The sequence below is a fragment of the Rhinoraja longicauda genome, chromosome 5 (assembly GCF_053455715.1).
Source record: "Rhinoraja longicauda isolate Sanriku21f chromosome 5, sRhiLon1.1, whole genome shotgun sequence".
Classification (NCBI taxonomy): domain Eukaryota; kingdom Metazoa; phylum Chordata; class Chondrichthyes; order Rajiformes; family Arhynchobatidae; genus Rhinoraja; species Rhinoraja longicauda.
In genome coordinates, this window is record NC_135957.1 from 12,353,379 (window position 1) to 12,368,199 (window position 14,821).

Genomic DNA, 14,821 nt, shown 5'->3' on the forward strand with positions numbered 1-14,821 from the left:
TTTCAGCAATGTGAATCTTGCTATTGAGGGCGTGCAGCGTAGGTTTACTAGGTTAATTCCCGGAATGGCGGGACTGTCATATGTTGAAAGACTGGAGCGACTAGGCTTGTATACACTGGAATTTAGAAGGATGAGAGGGGATCTTATCGAAACGTATAAGATTATTAAGGGGGACACATTAGAGGCCGGAAACATGTTCCCAATGTTGGGGGAGTCCAGAACCAGGGGCCACAGTTTGAGAATAAGGGGTAGGCCATTTAGACCAGAGATGAGGAAAAACTTTTTCAGTCAGAGAGTTGTGAATCTGTGGAATTCTCTGCCTCAGAAGGCAGTGGAGGCCAATTCTCTGAATACATTCAAGAGAGAGCTAGATAGAGCACTTAAGCATAGCGGAGTCAGGGGGTATGGGGAGAAAGCGGGAACGGGGTACTGATTGAGAATGATCAGCCATGATAACATTGAATGGCGGTGCTGGCTCAAAGGGCCGAATGGCCTCCTCCTGCCCCTATTGTCTATTGTCTATTGAATCTGTGAAATTCATAGCCAGGGACGGTGGTGGAGGCCAACTAAATGGATATTTTTAAAGCGGAGATTGCCATGTTCTTGATTAGTAAGGCTGCCACAGATTACAGGGAGAAGGCAGGAGATTGGGGTTGAGAGGGAAGGATAGATCAGCCATAATTGAATGGCAGAGTTGACTCGTACTCATACAGAGTGGAAACAGTCCCAGCGGCCCAACTTACCCACACCGACCAATGCCCCATCTACACTAGTTCCACCTGCCTGTGTTGGGCCCATATATCCCTCTAAACCTGTCCTATCCATGTACCTGTCTAAATGTTTCTTAAACATTGCAATACTACCTGCCTGCCTCAACTACCTCCTCTGGCAGTTTGTTCCATACACCTACCACTCTTTGACTGTTAAAAAAACAAGTTACCCCTCAGATTCCTATTAAATCTTTCCCCCCCCTCCCTTAAACCCATGTCCGCTGGTGCTCGATTCCCCGATGGGCTGAATGGGTGCTGCGACTTATCAACTTGAGAACAATGTCATTGAATGAAAAACTGCATGTTTGTTGCTTTTCATCCATGTTTCGTGTGGGGAACGCTTTTGCCTTGCACACTTTTGGAGTCATGCAGCACGGGAGCAGACCTTCAGCACAACTCTTTCATGTCGACCAAGATGCCCCATCCAAGTTCCTCCCATAAGCAGGCGGTTGGCCCATAACCATTCAAGTCAAATTGAAGATGGTGCCGAATCAGATGTGTGGCAACCATGCTCTCTATAATACAGAGGTTGAATAGAATATCCAGCAACGTGCCGAATCAGACATGGGACAACCATGCTCTCTATAATCAGAGGTTGAATAGAATATCCAGCAACATGCCGAATCAGACGTGGGACAACCATGCTCTCTATAATACAGAGGTTGAATAGAATATCCAGCAACATGCCGAATCTTCTCATGCTTCAAAGTCAACAGTCAGCCCCTTGGTCTGTGCAAAGGACTTAAATGGTTGATTCCAAAGACACTATGGGTGGATATTACGTAGATGTAACTTCAACCTCAATGTAGATGAACAAGATAGCGCTGAAGCCAGGCATCTCTTTGCGTGCTGGTTCCTGAAGTGGATATACAATCATTCATTACAATCACTCTACTCTATTAAACCTCTACTCCAACAGAAACATTATTCCCTTTATCATGTATCTGTACACTGTGGACAGCTTGATTGTAATCATGTATTGTCTTTTCACTGACTGGTTTAGCACGCAACCAAAGCTTTTTACTGTACCTCGGTACGTGTGACACTAACCTAAACCAGTTCAACCTTTCCTATCCATGTACCTGTCCAGATGTATTTTAAATGTTGCTCTTGCAATTGCCTCAACTTCTGATCATCTTTGTTGTTGCTTTAGTTTCCAGATGGAGCCAAGCTATGACTTTCTTCATATCTATGAAGGGGAGGATTCCAACAGCCCACTAATTGGCAGCTTCCAAGGATCGCAGTCACCGGAAAGAATAGAAAGCAGCAGCAACAGCCTTTTCCTGGCGTTCCGGAGTGATGCTTCAGTCAGCATGGCGGGGTTTGCCATTGAGTACAAAGGTATCTGTTGGAGAGAGATTTGTGTTTAACCTGTACCCTGAATCTGGCTTCATGTGGGACCCAGTTGCCTTCTTAATTATGGCTCGGATAGGAACCGATACAAAGAGCATATGTAGCGCAGTGGTGAGTTTCCCCAAACAAATCGGTTTATTCAAGACCTTAACAGTGCGCCCTGTGAAACACTCTGAGAGAACCCAAAGTGTTTTAGAGATTCACAGCATGAGAGGGGATCTTATTGAAACATATAAGATTATTCAGGGATTGGACACGCTAGAGGCAGGAAACATGTTCCCAATGTTGGGGGAGTCCAGAACCACGGAGGCCACAGTTTAAGAATAAGGGGTAGGCCAATAAGAACGGAGATGAGGAAAAACTTTTTCACTCAGAGAGTTGAAAATCTGTGGAATTCTCTGCCTCAGAAGGCAATGCAGGTGGATTTTCTGGATTCTTTCAAGAGAGAGCTAGATAGAGCTCGTAATGATAGCGGAGTCAGGGGGTATGGGGAGAGGGCAGGAACGGGGTACTGATTGTGAATGATCAGCCATGATCACATTGAATGGCGGTGCTGGCTCGAAGGGCCAAATGGCCTACTCCTGCACCTATTGTCTATTGTCACACGCAGCATTTTGATATTCTCACGAGACAATGGCGGATTTTACAATTTTGAAATAATTCACGATTGATCGATATTTAACCTTCGGTTCCTTGTCATTGGAAAACTATCCTTCCATTTACCTAATAAATGGGTGCAATAAAGGATATACGTCCCACTCCCAATTCGCCAGTGATTTATGTTTAACCACCAGTTTGTTGTTATTGGGAAAACAATTCCTCCATTTCCCTAACAAATGGGTGCAAATCCTACGCCCAGTTCACCATTGGCAACGTTCAATATCCTGTTTCAGCTTACAACCTAGTGTTATGGATATTGATTTCTTTAACTTCAAGTAACCCTTGTATCACCTTTCTCTCCGTTCCTCCCCTACCCACGTCATTGTACCAGCTTCAAAGTCATCTTGTTGAGTCTCGTTGTCTGTAACTCGTTTTCACCTAGCCCACAGCTAACAATGGCCTGTTTTCTTTATCATCATTACTTTTTGGGATTTCTTTCATTAATTTGTTCTATGTCACTATCTATATCTCTCGTTTCCCTTTCCCCTGACTCCCAGTCTGCAGAATGGTCTCGACCCGAAACATCGCCTATTCCTTTCTTCCAGAGATGCAGTCTGACCCGCTGAGTTACTCCAGCACTTTGTGTCTATCTCCTGTTTTCTGTCATTTGGAAACAATTCCTCTATTTTATACCAGAGACGCAAAGTGTTGGAGTAACTCAGCAGGTCATGAGGTCATAAGGAATAGGAGTAGGATTAGGCCCATCAAGTCTACTCCACCATTCAATCATGGCTGATCTATCTCTCCCTCCTAACCCCATTCTCCTGCCTTCTCCTCATATCCTCTGATGCCCGTATTAATCAAGAATCTATCTATCTCTGCCTTCAAAATATCCACCGACTTGGCCTCCAGTCTTCTGTGGCAAAGAATTCCACAGATTCACCACCCTCTGACTAAAGACATTTCTCCTCATCTACTTCCTAAAAGAACGTTCTTTAATTCTGAGGCTATGACCTCTAGTCCTCGACTTTTCCATTCGTGACAGCATCCTTTCCACATCCACTCTATCCAAGCCTTTCACTATTCTGTGTGTTTCAATGAGGTCCCCCCTCATTCTTCTAAACTCCAACGAGTACAGGCCCAGTGCCGACAAACATTCTTCATAGGTTAACCTATTCATTCCTGGGAGCATTCTTGTAAACCTCCTCTGGACCGTCTCCAGAGCCAGCACATACTTCTTCAGATATGGTGCCCAGAATAGCTCACAGTATTCCAAATGCCACCTTACCAGCGCTTTATAGAGCCTCAACATTGGGGCTGGGTGAATGGGCGACGTTTTGAGTCGAGCCTCGTCTTCAGTCTGAAGAAGAGTGTCGAACCGAAACGTCAGCCATTCCTTCTCTCCAGAGATGCTGCCTGTCCCACTGAGTTACTCCATCATTTTGTGTCAATCTACCTATTCAAATGTCTTTTTAAGTTGTGATCCTTGCCATTTCTATCACTTACGGTGGGTGGTCATTTCACATATCTACCACCCTCTGTGTGGAAAAACTAGCCTCTCTGGTCTCCTTAATATATTTATGAATATATTTTATATTCTTCATGAGTAATATTTGAAGTCTAATTTGGGTTTTTAGATTTGCCACAAATTTCTTTTTGCATACATGAAAAGGAAAAATAGTAAATGCTGGAAATTAAAAGTGAAAACGAACATTAAAAATGCACATTTAATCTACTGGTATGTTTCCAATGGAAAGAAACTGGAGAATTTTATACATTTTATATTAATACATTTACTGATTGATCTTTTATGGATTTGTGTTTTCTTCACATTGCCTTTCTAATATTTTTACTGAAAACAGAATAATTAAGTTAATGAGACAACTGTGCTTGGGGCCATTATGATTTAGACAAGTCCAGGAAAACTCCAGGTGGGCATAGTATTGTCCCTGAGTGGTTTACCTCAGCCAGTGCAGCCCACCAAGTCTATGTTAACCACCAATCACCCGGACACTAGTTCTATTGCGTACAGTTTTGGTCTCCTAATCTGAGGAAAGACATTCTTGCCATAGAGGGAGTACAGAGAAGGTTCACCAGATTGATTCCTGGGATGGCAGGACTTTCATATGAAGAAAGACTGGATAGACTCGGCTTGTACTCGCTGGGATTTAGAAGATTGAGGGGGGATCTTATAGAAACTTACAAAATTCTTAAGGGGTTGGACAGGCTAGATGCAGGAAGATTGTTCCCGATGCTGGGGAAGTCCAGAACAAGGGGTCACAGTTTAAGGATAAGGGGGAAGTCTTTTAGGACCGAGATGAGAAAGTTTTTTTTCACACAGAGAATGGTGAATCTGTGGAATTCTCTGCCACAGAAGGTAGTTGAGGCCAGTTCATTGGCTATATTTAAGAGGGAGTTAGATGTGGCCCTTGTGGCTAAAGGGATCAGGGGGTATGGAGAGAAGGCAGGTACAGGATACTGAGTTGGATGATCAGCCATGATCATATTAATAATAATAATAATACATTTTATTTATATAGCGCTTTTCATATACTCAAAGACGCTTTACAGAGATTTTGAGAACATAGGGAAATTAATAAATAGATAAATAAGTAAATAAATAAATGAACAGAGAAAGGAGACAGTAGGTGAGGTGACCTTCAGTGGTTGAAGGCAGTGCTGAACAGGTGAGACTTCAGCGATGTTTTGAATGTGGTGAGTGTGGGGGAGTCTCTAACGGTTTGGGGTAGTGAGTTCCATAGGGTGGGAGCAGCGATGGAGAAAGCCCTGTCCCCCCAGGATCTGAGTTTAGTCCGGATGTGGGGGGATAGGAGATTGGCAGCGGCAGAGCGGAGGGTGCAGGTGGGAGTGTGCCTGTGGAGGAGGTCGGTCAGGTAGGATGGGGCCAGGTTATGGAGGGCTTTGTAGGTTATGAGGAGGATTTTGTACTGGATTCTCTGGGGGATGGGGAGCCAGTGGAGTTTATAAAGGACGGGGGTGATATGGTCACGGATCGAGGTGTGTGTGAGTAGACGGGCAGCGGAGTTTTGAATGTATTGAAGTTTATTGATGATTTTTGAGGGTGCGCCATAGAGGAGGCTGTTGCAGTAGTCCAGACGGGAGGTGATGAAGGCGTGGATGAGGGTTTCTGCAGCTGTGGAGGAGAGGGATGGACGGAGACGGGCAATGTTTTTGAGGTGGAAGAAGGCTGTCTTTGTGATGTGTTTGATGTGTTTGTCGAAGGAGAGGGTTTGATCAAGGATGATTCCAAGATTCCGGATGTGAGGTGAGGTGGATACTGGGAGACCATCAATGTTGAGGATGAAGTTTTGGGTGGATTTGGTGAGCATTTTTGGACCAATGATGATGATTTCAGATTTGTTGCAATTGAGTTTGAGGAAGTTTGATTGAAGCCAAGATTTTATTTCAGTAATGCAGTTTGTCAGTGTAGAGTGTGTGGTGGAGGAGATTGACTTGGTGGAGATGAGGAGCTGGATATCATCGGCGAAGCAGTGGAAGTTGAGACCATGACGGCGGATTAATTGACCAAGGGGGAACAGGTAGAGGATGAAGAGGAGGGGGCCAAGGACTGAGCCTTGGGGGACACCTTGGGGGAGGGGAGCGGTGGGGGATTTACAGTTGTTAATGGAGATGAACTGGTGTCTGTCAGAGAGGTAAGATTTAAACCAGGATAGGGCTGTGCCGGTGATGTTAAGGGAGGTTTCAAGTCGGGTGAGGAGAATGGAGTGATTTATGGTGTCAAAGGCGGCGCTGAGGTCAAGTAGGATGAGGATGTTGAGGTTGCCAGCGTCGGAGGAGAGGAGAATGTCGTTTGTGATTTTGAGGAGCGCAGTTTCAGTACAGTGGTTTGAGCGGAATCCAGATTGGAAAGTTTCATACAGGTTATTGGTAGAGAGGTGGTATTTTAGTTGGGAAGCTACAGCACGTTCCAAAACTTTGGACAGAAAGGGTAGGTTGGAGATTGGTCTGAAGTTGTTTGGGGTGTAAGGGTTTAGACCAGGTTTTTTCAGAATGGGGGTGACAGCAGCGATTTTGAGGGATGGCGGGATGATGCCAGTGGACAGGGAGGAGTTTATTGTTGCAGTGATAAGTGGAGAGAGAGCAGGAAGGCAGGCCTTGACAAAGCTGGAGGGGATGGGGTCCAGGGAGCAGGTGGCAGTTTTTATTCCTGTGAAAAGGTCAGAGAGGTCGGTGGTGGAGATTGGGGAGAACTGAGGCAGGGGCTGACAGGATAAGGGGGGGCAGGTGGTTTGAGGGGGAGCAGGTGCGTTGGTGGTTAAGGTGCTGTAGATGTTGTCTATTTTGCTTTGGAAGAATGAAAGGAAAGTGGTGCATTTGTCAACTGTGAATGATTGGGAGATGGTGTCCAGGGGGCTGAGGAGTTTGTTTATTGTAGAGAAGAGTGTTTTGGGGTTTCCGGAGCCAGAGTGAATTATTTGAGAGTAGTAGGTGGAGTGGGCATGGGAGAGGGCATCTTTATAGTGCTGTATGTGGTCTTTGTAGGCTTGGGAGTGAATTGTGAGACCTGTTTTGTTGCGGAGTCTTTCAAGTTGACGGGCATGAGTTTTCATCACGCGGAGTTCAGGGGTAAACCAGGGAGCAGAGTGGGTGAAGGAAACTGTTTTGGTTTTTATAGGTGCAAGCTGGTCGAGGCAGGAGGAGAGAGTGCGGTTGTAGTAGTCAGTGAGGTCAGAGGGGCTGTGGAGGTCAACGAAGGGAGAGGCGGACATTATTTCAGAGAGGGAGGATGAGAGCGAGGTAGGTGAAACAGAGTTCAGCTTGCGGAAGTTTATTTTGCGTTTTTGCTTTGGAGCTGGGGTGGGAATGTTGACGGACATGGTGATGGCTAAGTGATCAGAGAGGGTGGGGTCGGAGCCAGAGAGGTGATGTAGATTTAGTCCAGTGGAGCAGACAAGGTCCAGAATGTGCCCACGGTTATGGGTGGGAAAATTTACATGTTGAGTGAGGTTAAAGCAGTTGAGTATTTCAGTGAAGTCAGCGGTTATTGTGGAGTCAGTGGAGTCCATGTGGATGTTGAAATCACCGAGGAGGAGGATTGAGGGGGAGAGAGAACAGAACTGGGTCAGAAAGTCAGAGAAGTCAGAAAGGAATGATGGGTGTGGTTTGGGAGGGCGGTAGACGACTGCCATGACTAATTGTGTGTGACCAGAGAGTTTGAAAGCCAGGTGTTCAAATGACGGAGCAGATGAGATGGAGATGAGGTTGATCTTGAAGTCCTGTCGGTGAATTACGGCAATCCCACCACCTCGGCCTTCCGAGCGTGGTTTATTGATGTAGGAGTATCCGTTGGGTGTAGTGAGGTTGAGTGAGAGGTAATCCAGAGGTTGTTGCCAGGTTTCTGTCAGACAGAGGAAGTCCAGTTTATTTTCCAGGATGAAGTCATTTAGAATGAGGCTTTTATTGTTGAGGGACCGGATGTTGAGCAGAGTGAGCTTCATGTTGCTTTGTATGGTGTGGATGGACACGGGTGATTTAGCCAGGGCTTGTAGACAGGGGGCGCGCTCGTGTGCGTTGTTGTGATGATGTAATGGACGAGTGGAAGTCCGATCAGCTGACCAGAGTGTAGGGATGGAGTGACCGGTCTGGGAGTAGACAAACTTGTGACCGGAGCCTCTGTGGATGTATTTGGGTCGTCGTAGAAGTCCGTGGTTGATGATGGCAGAGATGCATGTCGGAGTGGAGTGGTTGTTGAGCTGGAGCAGCCTCGCAGCCAAGTACTTCAGTGCCATGCCAGGCAGGAGCGAAGGAGCATAGAGCCCAGAGAGATCAAAAGGTCACAGCAGGCACAACAGGCTGATCCAGAGCAAGGCCTATGAGGATCGAGGAAGCTGAGCAGCCTGAGGGTTAATACTGAGCTGAGGATGTGCAGGCAGAGGAGGTAGCCAGGCAAGCAGGCAAGCAAGCAGGCAGCCAGGCAGCTGTTAGCGTTAGCGTTAGCGTTAGCGATTTGATGACGTCAGCGCTAGCTGTCAGGTAACCCACAGGGGAGCAGTCCAAGCCAGCAGAGACAGGAGCACAGACAGGAGTGAGAGGTCCAAGGGTGCGGAGTCCAAGGGTGCGGAGGCAGCAGTGGAAGAGCTGGGCAGATGATACCAGGTCAAGCAGAAGGATTAGTTTAAGTAAAGGGATTTTTTCAAATCTGAGAAATCTTTTTAAAAACGGCAAAATTAATCCAAAAATAGAAGTGGTGAGAAGCGGCGAACAAACAACGCCAGCGTCCTCTCACGTCACTTCCATCAGGTGAATGGCGGTGCAGGCTCGAAGGGCCGAATGGCCGACTCCTGCACCTATTTTCTATGTTTCTATCCGACACATTCGGGACAATTTGCACAAGCCAATTAACCTGCGGGTCTTTGGAATATGGGAGAAAACTGGAACACCTGTAGAAAACCCGCAAGGTCACGGGGAGAATGCACAGACTCAGTACAGACTGCACCCGTGGTCAGGATTGAACCCGTATCCCTGGCGCTGAAAGGCAGCAGCTCGACTGCTGCGCCACCGTGTCATCCTTACTTGCAGCAGCCAACAAATATGTGTACCTTATACTCTTAAACACCACAACAAACAGCAATAAAGTTCAGTATATATAACTTTTAAAAACCGAAACAATAATAGTTCAGCAATAGTTCCAATGACAAGTCATGGTATTATAATGATAAAAGGTATCCTTGGTATCTGGTATCTTCCTGCATTTTATCTAGATTTAATCAATAGTGACATAGGAAGAAACCACGAGAGTAAAAAAGTAAAATATCTCCAAACTTTCTGAGGTTTAAAAATAAAACCTGTTGACTTACATCGCTAAAGTGTGATATCCCTGCCTCCAGTTAAATACCTGTGAAAATTAAGTTTGGATTCCAATAAAGTGCTGGAGCTGAGATACAAAACTTTGCAGATTCTGGAAACCTGCATGAAAATAAAATCCTGGGAAAACTCGACATGTCAGACAGCATTTATGAGGAGAGAAGAACCAGAGTTAACCTGAGAGATTGATGATCTTTTTATTAGAACTGGCCAGTTGCAGTGCAATTTGTAAAGGCCAGTTATCTTTTACTGGTTGCCAATTCATGTGCCATTCTGCTCAATGGTTCAATAGTTTCTTTGTTGTCACATGTGCCAAGGTGCAGTGAAATACCCTCTTTGCATACAGCTCAGCGAGACTATCACCGTAAAAAAGCTCAACCTCCTGGTTAGTACAGAATGTACAGAGCGGCCCACTGAGTTCATTTGCAAGAGGTGGCATTTTGATGCCATTTTATAGTCCAAGCTGCAGCCGTTGCCTCCATTCCAGTTGCCCAGCAAACCGTCGTCCCTCTCCTTGCACGGTTCCCTTCAGTCCTTGTTCCCAGAGAGAGGTTCCTTCTGCAGTCGAACTTAAGGGAACAAAGATAAGACACCCCCCCGGTTCATTACGGGCCTTTTGTCCAGCGTCTGCTGCTGTCTCCCTCCATATTCCTCTCTGCGGTCAGGCTCCCAGTTCCCAAGACAGGCCTGTTGGGATATGGCCATGGCATGCCAAGTAGCTCTTCTATTCTACATGGGGCCTTGTTGCAATGATGTAAAATGTCATAGAGGGAATGGTTTTCAGCGCTTGCATAATAATTTTGAGATTGTTCCAAAAGTCTACCAGCCAGAATTCACATCAGAGCTTATCTGCTCTTTCACTATAAGCTTCTCCTCCCAAAGCTCTCGTTTGCTTTTCTTAACTTTATTGACTTTTGTTACAGAGAAACCACGGGAAGCTTGCTTTGACCCCGGCAACATAATGAATGGCACGCGGATTGGCCTGGATTTCAAGCTCGGATCAACTGTTACCTACCATTGCGATGACGGCTACCAATTGGCGAATTTGGCCACAATCATGTGCGTCATTGGGAAAGAAGGAAAGCCGATCTGGAACAGGGCTCTTCCTTTTTGCAAAGGTAGTGTACCACCTCCTTCAACTAAGTTGTTAAGTTTGAATTTGACTTTAGTTTATTGTCACATGTATCGAGGTACAGCTAAAACCTTTTGTTACGTACTAACCAGTCAGTGGAAAGACGATACACAATTACAATCAAGCCGTCCAACACAGATCAATGGAATAATGTTTACTGCGAGATAAAGCCAAAAAAGTCTGATCAAAGATAGTCCAAGGGTCTCCAATGAGATAGATAGTAATTCAGAACTGCTCTCTAGTTGTGGTTCAGTTGCCTGATAACAGCTGGGAAGAAACTATCCCTGAATCTGGAGCAATCGTACCTTGTGTTCAACAGTTTATAACTGATTTTAAAAGGACACAAAGTGCTGGAGTAGCTCAGCTGGTCAGGCAGCATCTCTGGAGAGCACGAAGAGGCAATGTTTCGGGAAGAGTCTCGACTCGTAACGTCACCTATCCATGTTCTCTAATAATGCTGTCTGACCCGTTGAGTTACTCCAGCACTTTGTCTTTTTTTGTGTGTAAACCAGCATCTGCAGTTCCTCGCGTCTGGAAATGATTGGATGTGGCTATATTTCCTGCCTGGGCTTAAATGTTTCATTTTGACCTTTGGTACGGTTACACAATCAATAGAATAGTGAACAACCTAACTATTGTGTGCAGTTTTGGAGCCCTGTAGCTGAGGAAAGATGTGCTGGCATTGAAGAGGGTCCAGGAGGTTTACGAGAATGATGCCAGGAATGATTTGGCAAACATATGATGAACATATGATGGCTCTGGGCCTGTACTCGCTGGAGTTTAGAGAGATGAAGGGGGACCTCATTGAAACATACAGAATAGTGAAGGGCCTGGATAGAGTGGATGTGGAGAGGATGTTTCCACTAGTGGGAGAGCCCAGGACTAGAGGTCTTAGCCTCAGAATAAAAGGACGTATCTTTAGAAAGGAGAGGAGGAGGGATTCCTTTAGTCAGAGGGTGGTGAATCTGTGAAATTCATTGCTGCAGATGACTGTGGAGGCCAAGTCATTGGATATTTTCAAAGTGGAGATTGACGCGTTCTTGATTAGTAAGAATATCAAAGGTTATGGGGAGAAGGTAGTAGAATGAGGTTGGGGATAAAGATAGATCAGCCGTGATTGAATGGGGGAGTAGACTCGCTCAATGTGCAAAATGGCCTAAATATGCTCCTATGATTTGTGACCTTATACAAACATTATAGAGAGCTGTAAAGACACAAAGAATCTGAAAGCTTTTATTTCAGACTGACTCTATTTTTAAAGGGAGAACCTTGCCTTTTTCCAATTGGAAAAGATGGGTGTCTGAGCATCAGGTGAACTTTAGGAAGCAGCACAAAAAGTTGCAGCAGGGGGACAGGAAAAGACTGAGGAGACCAATGAAAAGTTTTTTTTCAAGAAATAGGAAGAAAAGATGAAACCTTGTTATAGTCAGTGGATGAGAAAAAATTGACAGAGCCAAAAAAATAAATTATAATTGGAAATAAAAAAATTGTCAGGACACGGTGGCGCAGTGGTAAAGTTTGCTGTCTTACAGCGCCAGAGACCCAAGTTGTATCCTGACTACGGGTGTTGTCTGTATGGAGTTTGTACCTTCTCCCGGTGATCATGTGTGGGTTTATTCGGGTGCTCTGGTTTCCTCCCACACTCCACAGGTGTGCAGATTTGTAGGTTAATTGGCTTGGGTAAAATTGTCCCCAGTGTGCCGGATTAAACTGCTGTACCGGTGATCTCTAGACAGCACGGACTCGGTGGGCCAAAGGGCTTGTTTGCAAGCTATATTTCCAATCTCTACTTTGTATTTGTAGATACCAAAATAGTTGGGATCCAAGAGCCTTATGAAAGTGAGGAATTTGTAATTCTTAGTAGAAGGATTACTGATAGCAGTTCCAGTTAACAAGTAAATAAAAGCTGAAAAAGCATATGTGTGACTTGTGCGTCGAAAGGAACTGCAGATGCTGGTTTATACTGAAGATGGACACAAAATGCTGGAGTAACGCAGCAGGTCAGGCAGCATCTCTGGAGGAAAAGAAATAGGTGAGGCTTCAGGTGGGGACTTGTGCTTTTGTATTAGAAAATGCACCACTGCTCATGTCAGAGATAAATTGACAGCCTTCCTCTGAAATTTGTGAGATTCTGCAATTCCCATATCAAATATTAATACCAGTAAGCAATTGGGATGGAATTACTGCGCTTGACATTAGACGACAGGAAATTACTGGAACTCATTATAAGGAAACAAGAAGTAATAACCGGGCAATTAGAATATTATCCTGGACCGAATTGTCTTAGATTTTTAGATTTAGATTTAGAGATACAGCGCAGAAACAGGCCCTTCGGCCCACCGGGTCCGCGCCGCCCAGCGATCCCCGCACATTAACACTATCCTACACCCACTAGGGACAATTTTTACATTTGCCCAGCCAATTAACCTACAAACCTGTACGTCTTTGGAGTGTGGGAGGAAACCGAAGATCTCGGAGAAAACCAACGCAGGTCACGGGGAGAACGTACAAACTCTGTACAGACAGCGCCCGTAGTTAGGATCGAACCTGACACTCCGGCGCTGCATTCGCTGTAAAGCAGCAACTCTACCGCTGCGCCACCGTGCCGCCCTTATCTTGTCTGATCGCTGGCGGTTCTGAAGGAAACCTTGGGCTGCTACTCCTTCAATACTTTGTATTCTACCTGTGATCAACCAAACCTGCAGATCTAATGCGAGTTGGAACTCGGATATCGGTACATCCAATATTCTGCTCCACCAGTATTGGACTGCCACTGACTCCAACCACGAAGTACCATTGAGTAAGTCTGGTGGCATCTCACATCAGAGCTCTCATTTCTACACCCTAGACAATTGGTGAGGGGGTGGCAAAGTCATTCTCCATGGGGGTCAATGGTATTCTGGACGGAAGGAAGTGTGCAGGCCAGTTATTGCTTTGTGTTAACGAGGTGTGATCTCACTGAAACCCGATTTGGAATAAAGTCAACAGGGAAGAACCTTGAGAGGCTATTTCCACTGGTGGGAGAACAAAGAACTGGGAGGCGTGTGACAGAGGTTATGGAGAGAAGGCAGTCGAATGGGGTTGAGAGGGAAAGATAGATCAGCCATGATTGAATGGCAGAGTAGACGATGGGCCGAATGGCCTAATTCTGCTCCGAGAACTTATGAACTGATGGCACAGTCTGAAGGCAAGGATCAACCTTTCAAAACTAAGCTGAGGAGAAAAAAAAAAGAGGGTTAAAATTCCTTGCTATTTTCTTCTCTACAAGCTTGTGATTCCTCTAACTATAACAAGCTCTAACTATTGCGAACTATATTCAGGGTTGGTCAATTATCAACTTATTTTTGAACTCGAAGATAATGAAGATGGATGAATGTAATTGAATGTGAAAGTGTGGACAAGCTAGATGCAGGAAAAATGTTCCCAATGTTGGGGGAGTCCAGAACCAGAGGCCACAGTTTTAGAATAAAGGGGAGGCCATTTAAAGCTGAGGTGAGGAGGAACTTTTTCACCCAGATGGTTGTGAATTTGTGGAATTCTCTGCCACAGAGGGCAGTGGAGCCAAATCACTGGATGAATTTAAGAGAGAGTTAGATAAAGCTCTGGGGGCTAGTGGAATCAAGGGGTATGGGGAGAAGTTGGGCACAGGTTACTGATTGTGGATGGTCAGCCATGATCACAATGAATGGCAGTGCTGGCTCGAAGGGCTGATTGGCCTCCTCCTGCACCTTTTTTTTATGTTTCTATGTTCAGATCAAACTTGAAGATCCTTCGAGACTACTCTATGGAAGAGGGAAATTGTATGCTGTAAATCTCCAGGGCCTCCAGTGCTCAATGCAATGGCTGATCCATAAATTATATCATTAACCTCGAGTCATAGAGCATAAGATCATAAGGGATAGGTGTAGAATTATGTCATTTGGCCCATCAAGTCTACCCCACAATTCAATCATGGCTGATCTATCTCTTCCTCCTAACCCTATTCTCCTGCCTTCCCCCCATAGCCTCTGACACTGTACAAATCAAGGATCGATCTAGCTCTGCCTTAAATATATCCACTGACTTTGCCTCCACAGCCTTCTGTGGCAAAGAATTCCACAGATTCACCAGCCAGCATAGA

The 14,821-nt window shown here is 45.4% G+C and overlaps 1 protein-coding gene across 1 annotated transcript in view; it reads left to right on the forward strand.

Annotated features, from left to right (window-relative positions):
• Nucleotides 1-14,821, forward strand: part of LOC144593406 (CUB and sushi domain-containing protein 1-like) — a 1,892,487-nt gene that overhangs the window by 1,520,098 nt on the left and 357,568 nt on the right. Inside the window, exons 29-30 of the mRNA XM_078398909.1 lie at nucleotides 1,924-2,111; nucleotides 10,493-10,687. Coding sequence (XP_078255035.1) covers nucleotides 1,924-2,111; nucleotides 10,493-10,687 — 383 coding nt within the window. The remainder of the gene's footprint in view (nucleotides 1-1,923; nucleotides 2,112-10,492; nucleotides 10,688-14,821) is intronic.